General features: G+C 35.2%; 1 protein-coding gene across 10 annotated transcripts in view; it reads right to left on the bottom strand.

The window, feature by feature from the left end:
* The window catches only part of LOC111390864, a 45481-nt gene that overhangs the window by 2562 nt on the left and 23101 nt on the right, over window positions 1–19818 (bottom strand). Inside the window, exon 3 of one of the 10 annotated variants that reach the window (XM_023015995.1) lies at window positions 8445–8851. The exons of the other annotated variants lie outside the window; for them this stretch is intronic. Coding sequence (XP_022871763.1) covers window positions 8544–8851 — 308 coding nt within the window. The 3' untranslated portion in view covers window positions 8445–8543. Of the gene's footprint in view, window positions 1–8444; window positions 8852–19818 lie in introns of those variants that run through there. 10 annotated transcript variants of the gene reach the window in all.

Below are 19818 nucleotides of genomic sequence, written 5' to 3'. Positions count from 1 at the left end.
CAAAATCCAAATGATGCTCAATCTGGAAACACGTCAAATACTACAAATCTTGATCCCACTCAACCTAACAGCCCATATTTCATTAGAAGCAATGACAATACTGGAGCCCTACTTGTTACTCATACCTTGGATGCTAACAATTATCATTCATGAGCACGATCAATGAAAAGAGCATTGCGAATCAAAAATAAACTGGGATTCATTGATGGAAGCTTAAGTGAACCAGCAAATCCAAACGACCCACTCATGGAACACTGGTTCCGTTGCAACGACATAGTTATAACCTGGATGCCTAACACAATGGCAATAGACATCAAATGCAGCACCACATGCTGAGACGGCACATCAACTATGAACTGAACTGGAGCAACGTTTTGCCCAGCAAAATGCACCTCGAATCTTCGAAATCAAACAAGCCATAACCATGTTACTACAAAACCAAGATCCTGTAAGCATTTATTTCTCCAAATTCAAGACACTTATAGATGAAATCATGAACTATGAAGCTGTGCCTAATTGTGATTGTGGGGGTTTAAGGATAGTTATTCAAAACCAACAAAGGGATCTGGTAATGAAATTTTTTATGGGCTTAAATAATTCTTATAAGGAAAGTAAGGCACAAATCCTGTTGATTAAACCATTTCCCAACTTGAATGAAGTATACTCAATAATACAGTAGGAAGAAAAAAGATGGGAGATATCAACTGAAGGATCCTTACATGAATCCATGGCTCTTTTGGCAAGGGAAAATTTCAAAGAAAAGGGAAGACAAAATACTTATGCACATAAGAAAGACAGATATTACTGCACATTTTGTAATTGCAGGACACTCAATTGATAGATGCTTCAAGGCAAACCCAGACAAACCATTTTGTACCCACTGTCAGATTCCAGGTCATCAAATGCTTCAAACTCCGTGGCTATCCCCCAGGTCACAAACTCAGTGGAAAAGAGAAGGCATCAGTAAGCAGCTGCATTTTTATCTCCTGCACAAGAGGCTGGAAACAGCAAATCTCAAGTGTTCTTAAGTCAAGAACAAATTTCACAGCTCATGGCTCTTCTAAAACCTGTCACTAACCCTCAGAACAAAAATCCCTCAGCCAATAATGCTCAAAGTGTCATTAGCACCACCTCCACAGATGAGAATATAAACTAACTATCTGGTATGTCTATGTATGTCTGTTATAAAACCAAAGTATCCTGATAAGTTAGATGTCCCTTGGATACTCGAAACAGGAGCAACAGATCATGTGGTCTACTCCACTTCATTCTACTCATCAATTCGCGCTGAGGTTGCATATTCCATAGCTCTTCCAAATGGTAATGTGGTCCCTGTGACTCATATAGGAAGTGTAAAGGTCACAGATGCTTAGATACTTCAAGATGTTCTTTGTGCACCTAGCTTTTCATTCAATCTCATTTCTGCTAAGAAACTAACACAAATGCTCAAATGTTGTCTAATTTTCTTTTCTCGTTGCTATTACATCTAGGACCTTTCAGCTTGAAAGACGATCGGCATGGGTGAATTAAAGGAAGGGCTATATCACATGATCACCAAAGATGTTCCCTCTCCAGCACTATCAGATTACTTGAACAAATTGCATACTCAGACCCAAATTCCTGTCTTTGCTTCAGCCACCTCTAATATTCAAGATTTTGATGTTTGGCATTACAGATTAGGACATACCTCTTACTTTATTCTTAGTGTTGATGGTGATGTTCGATTCTCAAAATCATTTAATAATAAATTTTGTTCTATATGCCCCCTTTGTCTAAATTGCACAAATTACCCTTTCACACAAGCACCCACAAAACTCGCAAATGTTTCGAATTATTATATTGAGACATCTGGGTCCCTGCAGTGAGATTGGTAGTGATGGTTCCAAGTATTTCTTAACCATTGTCGATGATTTTAGTAGATGCGCGTGGGCCTATTCCTTAAGACTAAAATCAGATGCTACCAATGCCCTCCATAACTTATGTGCTATGGTTGAAACACGGTTTGAAACCAAAGTTAAGATTATTAGAATGGATAATGATGGAGAATTCAATATGAGAGAATTTTATCTCCAAAAGGGCATTATGCATCAAAGAACCTGTGTTGAGACACCTCAACAAAATGCTGTCGTAGAAAGGAAGCATCAACACATCCTTAATACGGCCAGGGCCTTAAAGTTTCAAAGTGGAATCCCATTAAAGTATTGGAACCATTGCATCCTAACTGCAATGTATCTCATCAATAGAAACCCTTCATCCACGTTGAGGGATAAAAGTCCTTACCAAATTTTATTCCACAAAAGGCCATCTTACAATCACCTCAAAGTCTTTGGCTGCCACTACCATCGTCAATGGGAGACAAATTTTATCCTAGAGCCCAAAAATGTGTGTTCATAGGCGCTATCATTTTGGAGTCAAAGGATATACCTTGCTGGATCTTGAGACTAAAATAATCTTCATATCTAGGAACGTAGTTTTTTTATGAAAACCTTTTTCCCTATAAGGATGATTCTGTAAGATCAAATCATAACAACATCAGTTTTATCCAAGATCCTATAGCTTACAAAGAAACAGTCGATGCAACTTCAAACACCAGTCATAATAATGTAATGCCAGAAACAGGCTCTCAAACCATCCAACCTGAGAAAGAACTTTCACAAAAATCTAATCATGATGAGCCCCAAATTAACACTGACACTGATGCTTTCAGTCCCTCACCAAGCACAACTTCTACAACCCATTTGCCCCGCATATCAATCCGAATCAGAAAAGCACCAACACATCTTCAGGACTTCATATGCCACCAGGCCACTTCACTTCACCCATCTCAAGCGTTGGACAAGCTAAAGGCACAGGATCTCTCCAGTTGTCAGTACCCTCTCAATGCTAGTATTTCCTATAAATGGTTATCCGATGCACATAAAGTCATTGTTGCTCTTATCACTTCCCAAATTGAACCTAGGAACTACAAAGAAGCCAAAATTCTCCTCAGTGGTGTGCAACCATGAAAAGTGTGATTCACTTCACCCATGGTTTGCTAACACGAAGCAATTATCTTTGACTAGATCTTTCAAAATAATTTGGAATTAAGAGAGCCAATTTTAATAAAAACAAAAAACATTCTTAAAGTCTATATTTCTTTATACACAGTAACGTACATTTGAAATGAAAATGACCTCAGAGCTTTGATGACTTGTAGGGATGTCAATTTGAGCCACACAATTAGTGCGGGGATGAAGAGGAGTCAAAATTTGTTTAGAAACACTTTAGTCCAACTTTTTTGTGTCCAAACCTATTAGCTCAATTCCCATATTACTCTAAAATAGAAGTAAAAATTAAATAAAATATATATAATCGGGGTAGTTAACAATGTAGATGTCCTGTCCTGTTGCCTTCTCTACCCACTTGGTTAATTTTCTGAATATATGCGTTATTGTTCTTTTGTGGGTCCTTCCCTTGTGTTTAAGTTGTCCATATTTTTGCTGACTCCTGTTTATGAGACCAGAATCAAATGCTACGTATGACAAGTCAAATCCAAATTATATTCTATCCTTTGTGCACACAAATGAAATGGAGCTAGTTAGATGTCACTTTCATAGAAAATTACAAAGCAGATGTCACTGTTAAACTAGCTGGTCAGCATAATCCTTTTTGTTCTTCCATATACTCTTTCTATTACCACTGCCACCTGCAACCCCACCATCGGGTGACCTCCATTGTAATTCATCTAAAATGGAAATATCACACTCATATATACTTTTTTCTATTGCATCCTGATTTTTCTATAATGTCTCTACACATGACCCTTTCAAATTCCTTCATTTTTTCACTTTCCTTTATGGACATTACAAGAAATCTATCTGCCAAACATCAATAATGCTAGGAGTCGAGTAAAATTCTTCCGTCAATATTCAGAGGAAAAAAATACTTGCTCTGAATGCAACAAATGTGGCCGAAAAAATGCCACATATTTATGTTCTTGATCGTAACGGAATATTTGAAATGTAGTCATCTTAATTTCATATAGATTTTTGTAATCAAACTTGCACTCTGAACATTTACTGAATCCTTCAATTTTTTCTTTGAATGCTGGAATATTTGGAGCTATGCATTACAGTCCAGAAAATACCATCTTTTCAGCATCTTCTCGTGCCTTAGAAAGTACTCTATCAGCAGAATATCATGCGGTTTATCACTGAATATGGAAAATTCAATCCTCCTAAGGTGTTTTACCAAACAGGATAACACAGTGTCCGGTGAACGATATAGAGCTACATTCCCTGCTAGAGTAGATGCCCGAGTGTCTAAGTAAGCATACTGTTGAAGAAAAAATTAGTGTTAAAAAATTTATCATTTGCTTGCTAATCTAGAAAACAATTATAGCTCACCGAATGAATGATCGGCTCTTTAAGTTGGGAAGCACTTCCAAGGATGGCCCGAACTATTCTGGAATCAGCAACCACCTACTCCAAAGTCATCAAATATTCTAACACGGAATTCAATGGACTTGGGTATGTAGCTTTCGTGAAAATAAAAGTGAGTGAGAAAAGTATACTAACATAACTAATTCTATTATTAGAATATGAGTTCTCAGCGTTAAATTTTAAAGTATAGCATCTTCTTACAAAGAAACTTCACACCGCTGAAGCTGTCGATAAAATTGCACACTGCCTCCCGATCTTGCACATTCTCTACTGCACTCTAGCAAGAAACTTAAGTTTCTTCATCAAGCTGAACTCAAGCGACTTACCTAGGTAATTAAAAATTTCTAGTTTCAACGCATCAATAGAAAGTTTAGTGTTTGACATATCATCATAACCAGATTTGAAGGAAGAAAAAAAAACTTTTTAATGTTCTGCATGGTAATATCAAAAACTTTTATGTGTCCCAGTGAACCAGATAAGGACAACTCTTCCAAAGATTTACAACATGTGAAGAACCGTCTAATTGAATCACTATCAGGTAGGATTAAATCTACAGAGTGGAACACCTTCAAATTAAGTAAGGATGCAACTTCGGGGACATCAAAAACAATATGTCCTCTAAGTTTCAGCACCTCAAGTGCTGTTAATAGTGATTCAATGAGACGGTTCTTCACAGATTGTAAATCTCTAGAAGAGTTGTCTTTATCTGGTTCACTAGGACCCAAAAGTTTTTGATATTACCATACAAAACCTCAAAAAGTTTTTTTTTTCAAATCTGGTTATGATAATATGTCAGACACTAAACTTTCTATTGATGCGTCGAAACTAGAAATTTTTAATTACCTAGGTAAGTCGCTTGAGTTCAGCTTGATGAAAAAACTTAAGTTTCTTGCCAGAGTGCAAATTCTTATTGTAAAGGATGTGCAAGATCGGGAAGCAGTGTGCAATTTTATCGATAGCTTCAGCGATGTGAAGTCTCTTTGTCAGAAGATGCTATATTGGTAAAATCTAACGCTGAGAACTCATATTCTAATAATAGAATTAGTTATGTTAGTATACTTTTCTCACTCTCTTTTATTTTCACGAAGGCTACGTACCCAAGTCCAATGAATTCCGTGTCAGAATATGTGACGACTTAGGAGTTGGTGGTTTGCTGATTCCAAAATAGTTTGGGGCATCCTTGGAAGTGCTTCACAACTTAAAGAGCCGATCATTCATTAGGTGAGCTATAATTATTTTCTAGATTAGCAAGCAAATGATAAATTTTTTAACACTAATTTTTCTTCAACAGTATGCTTACTTAGACACTCGGGCATCTACTCTAACAGGGAATGTAGCTCTATATCGTTCACCAGACACTGTGTCATCCTATTTGGTAGAACACCTTAGGAGGATTGAATTTTCCATATTCAGTGATAAACCGTATGATATTCTGCTGATAGAGTACTTTCTAAGGCACGGGAAGATGCTGAAAAGATGGTATTTTCTGGGCTGCTATGCATAGCTCCAAATATTCCAGCATTCAAAGAAAAAATTGAAGGATTTAGCAAATGTTCAGAGCGCAAGTTTGATTACAAAAATCTATAGGAAATTAGGATGACTACATTACAAATATTCCACTACGATCAAGAACATAAATATATGGCATGTTTTTTCGGACACATTTGTTGCATTCAGAGCAAGTATTTTTTTTTCCCCTGAATATTGACTGAAGAATTTTACTCAACTCCTAGCATTACTGATGTTTGCAAGGGCGAAGCCAAGAATTACTATAACGGTGGGCTAAAAATCATAAAAAATAGATACCATGCTATTAGATACTTGCCATCAGGGGTCGCCTTAATTCTAGTAGTCGCGGTTTCAAACCCATATCCTGTATCAAATCCACTCTTCGCCCTTCTCTGATAATCTAGAAGTAGACCCAAAATGAAACGGATCATTTACAATAACTTACCAAGAGCAAAATTAACATCAATATTAATCTCTTTTAAACTTTCAAAAACATCTTAGCATCCAGTAAATTAATATGAAATAAAGTCAAAAACCAACCTCTATCCCAAAACTAATTAAAAGAAGACAATATGTTTCAAATAACCATTTTAAACATCAAGCCACCTCTAGTGATCGATAATATTTCAAATTTGATACGAAAAAGTCTGCATTTTACCAAGAAAGAATAGTTCACAAAAGAAAAGGCAATCCATTGTACCAGGATTTTTATGGAGAAATCTGGATGCGATTACTCACCAATCACCATATTACTAGTAAAATCTAGCACGAACAGCTGAAGAAATCTTTAAATAACTGTACATAAAACACATAATTGTTCTCGAAAAATTACTCTACATTGAATCCTATATAAAAAGGGCTTTAGTAAAACTAATTATTCAAAATACACAAATTCAGTTTAACATTCGGATTTGAAAAAGGGTCATGGACTCACCGTCACTCACTACAGTCAATAGGGCGCAGGCTGGCAGTGAGTCTGCAATCAACGGTTCCATTCAGTGCTGCTACGGGTAGGGGCAAAGTGAAAAGATTTAGGGATTTTGATTTTTGATTTTTGGGAATTGTTTGAATTGGTTTTGCAAAGGAAAACAGGAATGGCCAAATGGAAAAGAAAGGGGATTATACACGTAAATCAGAATAAGAAAATGAGTAATGGACTAACTAATGGGTATTATTATTGGGCCTAAAATTATATAGAATTAGTGGGCTACAGATTAAAGATTTTTTTTAGATAGGCTACCCACTAAATTTACTTGTTGGTGGGCTAATGTGGTTAAATTGAATACAATTCAAACATAATAATAAATTGTTGCATCTGGGCCTGGGTGACAGTGGGCTGTAGCCAAGTGCAGCCCACCATTGAATCCGCCCCCGGATGTTTGGCAGATAGATTTCTTGTAATGTCCATAAAGGAAAGTGAAAAAATGAAGGAATTTGAAAGGGTCATGTGTAGAAACATTATAGAACAATCAGGAAGCAGTAGAAAAGAAGTATATACGAGTGTTATATTTCCATTTTAGATGAATTACAACGGAGGTCACCCGATGGTGGGGCTGCAGGTGGCAGTGGCAATAGAAAGAGTATATGGAAGAACAAAAAGGATTATGCTGACCAGCTAGTTTAAAAGTGACATCTAACTAGCTCCATTTTAGATGAATTATAGAACAATCAGGAAGCAGTAGAAAAGAAGTATATACGAGTGTTATATTTCCATTTTAGATGAATTACAACGGAGGTCACCCGATGGTGGGGCTGCAGGTGGCAGTGGCAATAGAAAGAGTATATGGAAGAACAAAAAGGATTATGCTGACCAGCTAGTTTAAAAGTGACATCTGCTTTGTAATTTTCTATGAAAGTGACATCTAACTAGCTCCATTTCATTTGTGTGCACAAAGGATAGAATATGATTTGGATTTGACTTGCCATACGTAGCATTTGATTCTGGTCTCATAAACAGGAGTCAACAAAAATATGGACAACTTAAACACAAGGTAAGGACCCACAAAAGAACAATAACGCATATCTTTAGAAAATTAACCAAGTGGGTATGGAAGGCAACAAGACAGAACATCTACATTGTTTACTACCCCGATTATATATATTTTATTTAATTTTTACTTCTTTTTTAGTGTAATATGGGAATTCTTCTCAGCTTCCCCTATCTTCAAAATTTTTTCGACTGGACATGTTTAAGAAAGATAGTGATAGCAACAGGGCGGGGCGCATTTGGCCAAAACACGCTACTTTTTTCCCTGTTTGTTGCCCCGTTTAATTTTTTTTTTTAATTTTCGAATTATGTTATTATTAGAGAATAAAATTCAAATTCAAAATGGATTTTTAACGAGTTAATTGGCTAGAAATAAAAAAAATTTTAATTTTTTTCTTCACGAGACAGGTTCGAGGTGGGGCATCCTCGCCCCGCCTTGCCCGACCCCGCTAACACGTTCAGGGCGGGTTTATTTGCCCCATTCGGGTGGGGTGGGGCGGGGCGATCCCTAAAGAAAGAAAAACCTGTGAATGACTAGGCACTCGGAGCAATACAATAATCACACGTTTACGAACACTGTACAATAATAAATTGTGGACTCCCCAACCAGCAACGCCTAAATAGTATCACAATATTGGCATCAGGTGGAAAATAGATGAGGAAATAAGAGCCCAAAAGAAATTGGTTGATGTTATATATATTACATAAATGAGATGAAATAGATACCATCCTGAATATACCAGAACCTGGAGGAACAACAAGCATATTGTGAAAAGCATTAGATCCCCACTTAAGAAACGAAAATCTCTCCTTGCTCCTCTGGAACTCAAGCTCCATATTTGCTTGGACAACATTTTCTGATCTAGCAACATTGACTTGAACTGAGTGGTCAATGACCAGATCAAGAGGAACCCGCAAGCCCACACCATGGTTGCTGAAATTAGAAACAGAAAGATAACTCTAAACAATAAGAGTAGAGCTAATGCATTAAGATGATATCCAGCAAATTGGTAAACTAAAGACCCAGAAGAAACTAAGTAGCAAGTTTCAGTTTACTACCATGAAGACACCTTTTTATGCAGCACAATTGAAAAGAAAGTGAGTCGAAGAAAACATGAGAAATGCTTAGATATTGAAAATTGATTGAACCAACTCCTAATTCTGTCTTATCCTAAACAAATCCAAATTTTTGGACACAGAATCCGAATCCAACATGTAAGTTCAGCACCAATATGACGGATGTCTAATTCTACTGTTGGATGGACCTTGCACTGTTTTGTTTAATAGAAGATAACCATTTAAATGCAGAATTTTTCTACTCTAGCAATAGTTTAAGCGTTATTCAAAAAATAGTAAAGCGATGAAAAGTTAGACTACTGGGATATAGAAATAGAAGACTATGAATCAGAAAGGTAAGCTGGAAAAGCAATAGTTAGCCGAGATTCAACGAACTGAAATATGTTAGATTGAGAGTAAATCAGCTACCGTGAGCAGTCGCAGATGGCAGCCCTTAAACAATAAGCAATGATAGAAGAAGAGATGGAGAGTTTTGATTACTGTGCTGGGGAGTTTGCCCATTTTGAGGCAGATGGATTTGAAATCTAGGAGTTTCGTTCGTTGCACCGAAATTTGGATCAAAGTAGAGATTGTTAGGTTGGATGCCCCAAATTAGGAATGGGAATCTTGAAGATTGCGTATTGATCGTGGATATGGAAGAATACCAATTGATGCCAAGAAGAAGGAAAGAAAACCTGGGTATTTTGGCGATGGTCCATGTGATTACATACTGGTGTCCAGTGACTTCTCGAAGCTGCACCAATTGCTCCATGCGTGCGGCGCCGATTTTTATTTTTACGTGTTTTCTTGACCTAGTTTCAATCTTTTGTCAACTTTTAGGGTTAGACTCGTGTACTATAAATATACGTCTCCTCTTTTAGTTTAGTAGAAGTCTTATTGCTGTGTCGTCGTAATTCTCACCATATTGTCGAATTTCTTCTTTATTTTAAACCTTAATATAAATTGTTATATTGTTGTAATCCTTATTACTTCATATTGCTCCATTAACTTCATTCTTTACAACCCGTCGGGATCAACAATATATATTAATAAAATATTTGAGAATGATACCTTTCCTTTCTATTAGAATAACTCGGGCATAACTAGCTCTAAATTACTTTTTCTTGAGCATAAATTATATTATTTAACACGAGATACAAAACAAGTATAATATTTGTTATATTTCGTCAACTTTAAAAATACTTAAATATTCGACCCAAATAATTTACGATAAATTCTAAAAGTGTACGTAAGTAAATAATCATTTATGCAAATAAGCGAGTCGAGTAAACCACTTCAACCTTTGGACTTTTAGTGTAACGACGAATCTAGACATTTTCATTTGCTAAATGATAAGTTTAGGTCCACATGGTAAGAAAAATGCAAGGTGTTACATTAGGTCTCTAGTAGAAAAAAGATAAAACTATATCAAAGATAATTGACTGGCATAGATCATAGGTTGCGAAAGATGTAATGATAACACTTATTATTATTGTTGTAAATGATTTTTTATCATATAATTTTTACGCAAATTATTATTGTGATGATGGCCAACACTTGTGATTTTGGAAGCATTATCTAACATATTCACTTTAGAGCTATGACGTGGTTAGCCTTAATTAAAGCATACTAACTTTATCATTTATTTCAAATTCATATATAAAGTTTATTTATTTCAAAATTATTCATAACCACAAAATGTTTATTTTTATCAAATACAAAAATGAATATTCATCAATCAAATATAACGAACCAATTCATGTGGCAAATAACACACCTACGGGATTTTTAATTTTATTTGCATTATAATTTTGTCTATAGAATTAATTATTGAATTATAAGAAAGTTTATGTTATATGTATTAGGGAGGAATATAGTGATTTTTTAAAATTTTGAAATTATATTAGGGATGTATTTACCATTTAGAGTGGGATGAATATATAAAATCTGTGTGGATATATAATGTTTAAATAAATAATTTAATAAGTACAATATTGAAATGTGACGTGAATGACAATAGTAATTTTTTTTTAAATTTTAATATTTTAATAGGAATGAATATAGAGTGAGATGAATATATAAAAACTGTGGATGTATATAGCCACACCCCAAATTTAATCTTTATCTTGACCAATCAAAATAGGATGCAAATTTCTTCAATTTTTAGAATACATGCAAAATATAATAATTATTTATATGAATGAATTATTTGTTAAGCATGCATCCATCTCTACCATCATGAGAGTTATTAAATGATATAATCTCACACCCAACCAATAATGTAGAAGCAATTATGTTCGATTAGGGTTTGTCTATTGGAGCAAAACGCACAACGCACTTTTACTGTGTGTTCCGACATTGTGACTACAGGTATATAGAAAATTATTACATGAGGACTTATTTATAGCACACATCTGCCTGTAACCCTAGTACTGTGACTCAGAACCATTTTTGCATAACTCAAATCCTAAATTGGAGATTTGACTAGATCTATATAATTCAAACTTCAGTAATTAAATATAGCCCATTCAACTATGGACTGTTGGTCTAATTGTTAGAAACGCTTCAATCCAACTTTTTTATGTCCAAACCTATTAGCTCAATTTCCATATTACTCTAATAAAGAAGTAAAAATTAAATAAAATATATATAATCAAGGTAGTAAACAATGTAGATGTCCTGTCCTGTTGCCTTCCCAACCCACTTGGTTAATTTTCTGAAAATATGCGTTATTGTTCTTTTGTGGGCCTTACCTTGTGTTTAAGTTGTCCATATTTTTGCCGACTCCTGTTCATGAGACCAGAATCAAATACTACGTATAACAAGTCAAATCCAAATTATATTCTATCCTTTGTGCACACAAACGAAATGGAGCTAGTTAGATGTCACTTTCATAGGAAATTACGAAGCAAATGTCACTTCAAACTAGCTGGTCAGCATAATCTTTTTTGTTCTTCCATATACTCTTTCTATTGCCACTGCCACCTACAATCCCACAATCGGGTGACCTCCGTTGTAATTCATCTAAAATGGAAATATAATACTCGGATATACTTCTTTTCTACTGTATCCTGATTTTTCTATAATGTCTCTACATATGACCCTTTCAAATTCCTTCATTTTTTCACTCACCTTTATGGACATTTTAAGAAATCTATCTACCAAACATCAGTAATGCTAGGAGTCGAGTAAAATTCTTTAGGGAAAAAAATACTTGCTCTGAATGCAACAATCGTGGCCGAAAAAACATGACATATATGTATGTTCTTAATCGTTACGGAATATTTGAAATGTAGGCGTCCTAATTTCCTATAGATTTCTGTAATCAAACTTGCACTCTGAACATTTACTGAATCTTTCAATTTTTTCTTTGAATGCTAGAATATTTGGAGCTATGTCTTGCAGTCCAGAAAATACCATCTTTTCAGCAACTTCCCGTGCCTTAGAAAGTACTCTATCAGCAGAATATCATGTGGTTTATCACTGAATATGGAAAATTCAATCCTCCTAAGGTGTTCTACCAAACACGATAACTGGCAAACGATATAGAGCTACATCCCCTGCTAGAGTTGATGTACGAGTGCCTAAGCAAGCATGCTGTTGAAGAAAAAATTAGTGTAGTAAAAAATTTATAATTTGCTTGCTAATCTAGAAAATTATACCTCATCGAATGAATGATCAGCTCTTTAAGTTGGGAAGCACTTCCAAGGATGCCCCGCACTGTTCTGGAATCAACAACCACCAACTCCAAAGTCGTCACATATTCTAACACGGAATTCAATGGACTTGAGTACGTAGCCTTCGTGAAAATAAAAGAGAGTGAGAAAAATATACTAACATAACTAATTCTATTATTAGAATATGAATTTTCAGCGTTAGATTTTACCAGTATAGCATCTTCTGACAAACAGAGAGACTTCACACCGCTGAAACTATCAATAAAATTGCACACTGCCTCCCGATCTTGCACATTCTCTACAATAAGAATTTGCACTCGGCAAGAAACTTAAGTTTCTTCATCAAGTTGAACTCAAGGGACTTACCTAGGTAATTAAAATTTCTAGTTTCGGCGCATCAATAGAAAGTTTAATATCTGACATATCATCATACCCAGATTTGAATAAACAGAGACTGTTAGAAAGATGGATAGTTTAATCTTTCAAAAGTCAAAAATTTTATTTTAATTAATATTTTTTTTAAATAAATATTTTTGCTAAATATATATACCCCATTACACACACAAACCCTAATTTATTCCCAATATTCTCTCTCTCTCTCTTCCCTGAAGAAAACGCTCGTAGCATTGCGGCTACTCACACTGAAAAATTTGGGAAAATCTGGTCAAGATCTGATCGCAATTTGGTGCCGAAAATTTTGGTTTGAGGTTTTGTTGGTTGCGTGCAGTTGTTGTGGTGGTGTTTGCGGTGCTTTGAGGCGGTGGTGGTGCTGGTTTTTTTTTTTTTTGGGTAAAGTTGAAGGAAATGGTTGATTTAAGGTGGTTGTATTGGTGAAAGTTGAAATAGATAGTGGTGATGGTTGTGGCAACAAGACGACGTCGAGTTTGGGAATTTTTTGGTGGTGGTGTAGTGGTGTGGTGGCGGTAGCAGTGACGTTGACTTCGAGGATTTTTCGTTGGTAGTGCGGTGGTGTGAGGAGCGGAGTGCGTGGAAACTTGGTCGACAGATGGAGCTAGGTTGTGTATGCTGCCGTTGGAGAAGAAAAGTCAGTGACGGACTGACGTGAGGCGGAGAAAGGACTGTTGGAGCATAGCGATCAACGAAAATTAGTGATGTAGAGGTGGTGGTGGAATTTGGAGGTGACAATTGAGGATACAAGTATTGGTGGTTGGCAGGTGAGAGGCGTATTGGATAAGGGCTTGGATTTGTGGCTATGTTGGTTCTTTTGTCACTTGTGGGATTTATGGTTTTGTAGTTGGGCTGGAATGGGTGGTTGTGGTGTTGGAGGCAGTGGTAAAGTGGTGGTCACAAGTGTTAGCAGTGGCCACAAATTATTTGGTTGATTGTGACCATTAAATTGGTTAACATTTGACTAATAAAAAAGATAAGTTGTGACAAAAAAATAATGTGTGACATAAAAATTGGTTAATTTGTGACCAACGTGGTGGTGCTGTTGGAGACAGCGTTGAAGTGGTGGTCGTAAGTGTTGGTAATGGTCACATATTATTTGGTTGATTGTGACAGTGAATTGATTAATCTGTGACTAATGAAAAAGATAAATTGTGACCAAGAAATAATGTGTGACCTAAAAAATTAATAATTTGTGACTGTTTAATAACTTGTGACCTATAATATTTGTGATCTGTGACCTACAAATTTTTTTATTTGTGACTGAAAAATAATATGTGACCTATCAAATTTTTTATTTGTGACATAAAAATAAGTTGTAACCAATAATTTAATAAGTTGTGACTAAAAATTAATTCGTAACTAATTAATTTTTTATTTGTGACCGATTAAAAAGCTGTGACCTACAAAATTTTTTGACTTGTGATCGTAAAATAATTTATGACATAAAATTTTTAATTTGTGACCAAAAAATAATAATTGACTAATTAAATTGTTAATTTGTGACTAAATTGTATAAATATGTGACCTAAATATAATTAATTAATTAAATCATAAATAAATTTTAATAAAAATCTGATTTTTGAAGTTTGAAACTTATTTTCTTAATTTTGAAATATGCTATACTTATGAAATTTTCCCAAAAAAATAATACACGCTTAAAAGACAGGAAAGGAACGAGAAAATACACGAAAATGGCTCTTCCACTGTAGCAAAATTTGACATTGGCCTTTGACCCATTAAATGAATTAAAAAAAACAAATTTAGTTTAAAAAAAACTTCACAGTAAAAGGCGATTTTACCCTTCAGACTGTTTGAAAAATTATTTCTGACCGACCGACGAACAGTCGCCAGAAATTTAACCGATCAACCATCGGCAACTACACCAACGTCGCAATCAACAACCTGATCTACACCGAAAATAAAAGAACTGGTCCGTTTTCATCACTTTTTGTTTAGGTAGAAAATTTATTGAATAAGTAAAATTAGCATTTTCCTTACATTATTCGGTTTAATTAGATCTATGGGCATGAGTAATTAGATTGTGTGCATGCTAGGAGTGTGAAAAATGTGAATTTTTTACAATTTTTGGAGCTCACAGCGCCGACAATGTGTGCATGCTAGGAGTGTGAAAAATGTGAATTTTTTACAATTTTTGGAGCTCACAGCGCCGACAATGGCGATTTCCGGTTGGAAGTCCGAACAGTCGGCTTACACGACTGTTAACAGTCGGCTCACACTCAGGCCGATTGTAAAACAGTCGGACCAAATTTGTCACAGTCGGCCCAGACTGAATATTTAATTATTATTTTTTTGTATAATTTTTGTAATTAATTAAATTTTTTATTTGATTAAATAGTAATTATGTTATTTATTTATTTAATTTTTATCATTGTCAATATAATATAATAATTGAAATATTGTAAAATTAACAATGTTGATTCTTTTTTTTTATGAAATTATATTTAATTTATTTTTCAAATTTATTTAAATAATATGAATAGTCTTTACATTTTAAAAAAAAGGTAAAGTAATTATTTATTTATTTTTTATATTTGTCTTTTATATAATTTAATAATTGAAATATTCTAAAATTAACAATTTTGTGTTGTTCCTTTTTTTTTTATGAAATAATCTTTAATTTATTTTTTCAAATTTATCTAAATAATATAAATAGTCTTTACATTTTTTGAAAATGTAAAGTAATTATTTATTTAATTTTTATATTTGTCTTTTATATAATTTAATAATTGAAATATTCTAAAATTAACAATTTTGTGTTGTTCCTTTTTTTTTTTTTTATGAAATAATCTTTAATTTATTTTTTCAAATTTATTTAAATAATATAAATAGTCTTTACATTTTTCGAAAATGTATTTAATTTGAAATTTTTTGTTTGTAAATATATTTTTCAAATAATAATTATTTTATTTAATTATTTAATTTTTATAATTTCCTTTTTTTATATGATTTAATAATTGAATACATAATATTGTTCGAAATTAACAATTTGTTTTGTTTCTTTTATTGTTCTTTTATGAAAATCTTTGATTTTTTTTCAATTTATTTAAATAATATTTATATTCTTTAATTTTTTTGACAATACATTTAATTTGATTTGTTGTTTTTTGTAAATATATTTTTCAAATGTAATATTTGTGATTGTATGGTACTTAGAGTTCACTTTTCTTGATTTTGTGAGATTATGCTTTCTTTTGTTATCTCTTATTCAATGCTATAACATTTGAATTTTTGCAGGATGGAGTATCATTTAGATGCAGAGTTGAGACGGATGCCGAGGAAAGCTACTTGAAACAGTAGTTTTGAGAGTTTTACTGCTGTGTTGGAACTGCTTGATGATTAGCAAGGAGATATGCTACGACAGTCCTTCTTGTGGCCACTGTACCAGTTGCGAGAGGTGCAGTACTCAGGACAAATCATTGATGCACTTCTATGTTGGCTTCTGAGGCGAGTCGACGGCGATTCTCTCCAGTTCGACCTCGGGGGCAAGGTCGTCAGTTTTTCGATATTTGAGTTTACATTGATCACTGGAATGAGGATTATGGGCGACGATGCAGCTATGGAGAGAAGCAATAGGCTGTACGAGACGTACTTCCAGGGACATGGGTCGGTGCTTCTACCTGACTTGATGGTCGCGATCAGGGGGTGCGACCATATGCTAAATAGATTGAAGCTTGGGCTAGTCTACATCCTCGAGAGTGTAATGAGGTGTCATCACAAGAAGACTGCCATTGACATTTTTCATTTGCAAGTTGTTGACGACATCGATGCGTTCAACAACTATCCATGGGGCCGAAGATGCTACGAAGACACCGTACATGTGTTCACCAGATCGCACTCGAGGCCCAGGGGGTCGATGCGTAAATACGATACATATGGATTGTCCTTAGCGATGTAGGTAAATGTTTAATATAATCAAAGTTAAAGTTTTAGTGTATTACATTGATGCTTAATAAGTGTATGTGTTACAGATTTGGGTGTATGAGACAGTTCCTGTACTGGGGGCCCGTTTTGTGTAGCGAGGAGAGACACGCTGCCCTCGGATGCATCATTGGAGATCATCGCGAGCGGAGGGATGTCCCACTGGGAAACAGTTATCGACCCTTCTCGACGATCCTCAAGTAAGTATTATGCATTTGTGATTTATATTATACATAGTTTAAAATTTTGTTTACATGATCGTTAAGTAGTTAAAATGTCAATATGTCAGTTTGAAATCATACCTGAGTTGACGCTGTCGATCGAAGAGGAGGCTCGGGGTCTTATGCGGGATTTAGGGGTTCCGCACACCCCAGACAAGGAGATGTCTGATCCGAATTTGGACCTAAACTGGGTATGTGAATGAAATATAATTTATTGAATATCGTCGACGTATAAATTTATTGAATAATTTATTGAATAATTTTTCATTTTATTTATGTAGGAGGGCGGTCCAGCTGATTGACGATCACCTCCGCCGAGGGCATCGCTGCCACCATTGGCATCACCTCCGCCAAGAGTATCGTCCCCGCCATTGGCATCACCTCCGTCGAGGGCATCGCCGCCGCCATTGGCATCACCTCTGTCCAGACACCTCCCCCGTGTGTCTCCGGGGCACAGTGATGATTTGTATGCCCGTTTGATTAGATTTATAGCAGAGGAGGTCGGCACGCTACGATGAGATTTGACGGAGATGGTCGATGATCTAGGACGAGAGTTTACAGGGAGGGTCGACGATCTGGCAGGGAAGGTCGACTATCTGACAGGAAGGGTCGACGATATGGGACGAGAGTTGACAGGGAGGGTTGACGATCTATCTCATGATGTTGGAATACTATAGTCTTCCGTTGTCGACCTTCAGGATACAGTAGCGGCACTTAGAGGAGATTTAGCCAGCAGACGATGGGGGGACAGAGGGGATGGCGGAGATCATGATCGAGAGAGTGGCAGAGATGGTGATGGAGAGAGGGGTAACCCACATTTTTGGCGTGATGAGATATTGGAGTCATTGTGGTCGTCTATGGAGGGGGTGGCCCCGACGGGAGGGGCGGAGGAGGTGGCGACGGAGGGGGAGGCCCCGACGGGAGGGGCGGAGGTGGTGGCGACGGAGGGGGAGTTATTGGTTGAACCGCTATATATATATATATATGTACACAAGAAGCTTAAAATATTAATTAAACTATTTCACCATTTGCATTTTTTTTTTCAAAAGTAAAATAAAAACTTTAGATAATTTATTAATAAGCACAAAATAATGAATTTCATTTTCAATCTGTTCGTGTCATGTTTTATGGTTTCACTTGTTGATAGCATAACAACATCAAGACCTTGATTGGTACAAATTCTTTAAAATTAATTTTTTGTTTTCCAAATTCATTTTTAACCATGCATTCTCTTAATAAAATAAATTGATGGGTTGCATGAAATGTGTGGCAAACGGTGAAAAAGAAAAATTGTATGTGGAATAAAACATGTTGTTAAAAATTAAGAAATTTGATTAATTGATCATTTTTTAGTAAAAAGTAGCTCTACCAAACTCTAAATAACTATGTCTTCTTCAAAGTTGCTTCTGGTTCCTTCCTATCCTAAGCGAAGGGGAAGTAGGAGTTTGGAAGAAAGAAAGGAGGAGCGATAATGGTGGATGGAGGGAAAAAGATGAGTTTTCCTTTTAATTATTTTAATATTATTTTCTTCTATTTTTAATTTCACTAATAAAAACCAACGAGTTATAGTCATCTCTTATGTATGCTCATACAATAGTGGAAGTTAATTTAGTATCTACTATGATAATATCTTTAGGTCTGTTTAAATGTGGAGGTTCTATTTGACGGAATTAGTCAACAAAATTAAACTCTCTCTCATGTTTCTTGTTTTTTGGCTTTCCTGTTTGTTATTTTTCTTTCCTATTAAATAAATTTGAGTTTTAGATGGAACTTATTGGAGATAAAATTTGAATATAATCGTATATTCATTGGAAATTACATGTCACATCAACTGAAAAATTTTAAGTAATATTATTTGTACATCATCGTGTATATAATTGTGTACAAATATATAACATGGAAGAGTGAAAATATTATAATAACTTAATTTTTTTTTCTTTTCCTTCTCTTTTTTCCCCTCTTTCAATTCATCTAATAATCACTGCCAAGAAAATGCTGCCACTTCTGAAGTAATTAGAATAACCACAACCAAGAAAATGCAAAAGAGAATTTTCTTGATGAGTATTTTGGTGTGTCCAGCTTATCTTTGATTCCTTTCTTACATTGCCGATCGTCGAAATTTAATTGCATAATTAAGTTGTGAAATCAATGTTGGAAAAATGAGTAAATGACTCACTTTTGGCACAATTTTTTGGTGGGACCCGTTGGTCCAAAGTGGAATATCAAAATTGATTTGTGTTCTCCTCCGTGAGAGCATCGAAATTATATATTTACTTGCCAAAAATGAAGAAAATTTGTACCCCTTTGAGTTAGCTTTCTAACAAGCCTTGAATCACCTCAATTGGACATCGGACGAGAAAGTTATGCTAAAAATACTGAAAGACGCATAGAAGGAATTTTCCACCCGAACCGGGCACCGTGGTGCCAATGAATCTGAATTTCACAGTAAGGACAGTGCCGTGACGCCCATATTGGGCGCCATGGCGCCGTCTATGCGGGTAAACGTATTTTGATATTTTTGAATTTCTTTCTCGGCCCATTCCAACCCAAAATCATCCAATACTTGAGGGGACTATAAATGCTACCTATAAGACCTA

Source organism: Olea europaea, unplaced genomic scaffold, assembly GCF_002742605.1.
Source record: "Olea europaea var. sylvestris unplaced genomic scaffold, O_europaea_v1 scaffold722, whole genome shotgun sequence".
Lineage (NCBI taxonomy): Eukaryota > Viridiplantae > Streptophyta > Magnoliopsida > Lamiales > Oleaceae > Olea > Olea europaea.
Note: the sequence above shows the minus strand (reverse complement) of the source record. Positions and strands in the feature narration are given on the sequence as shown.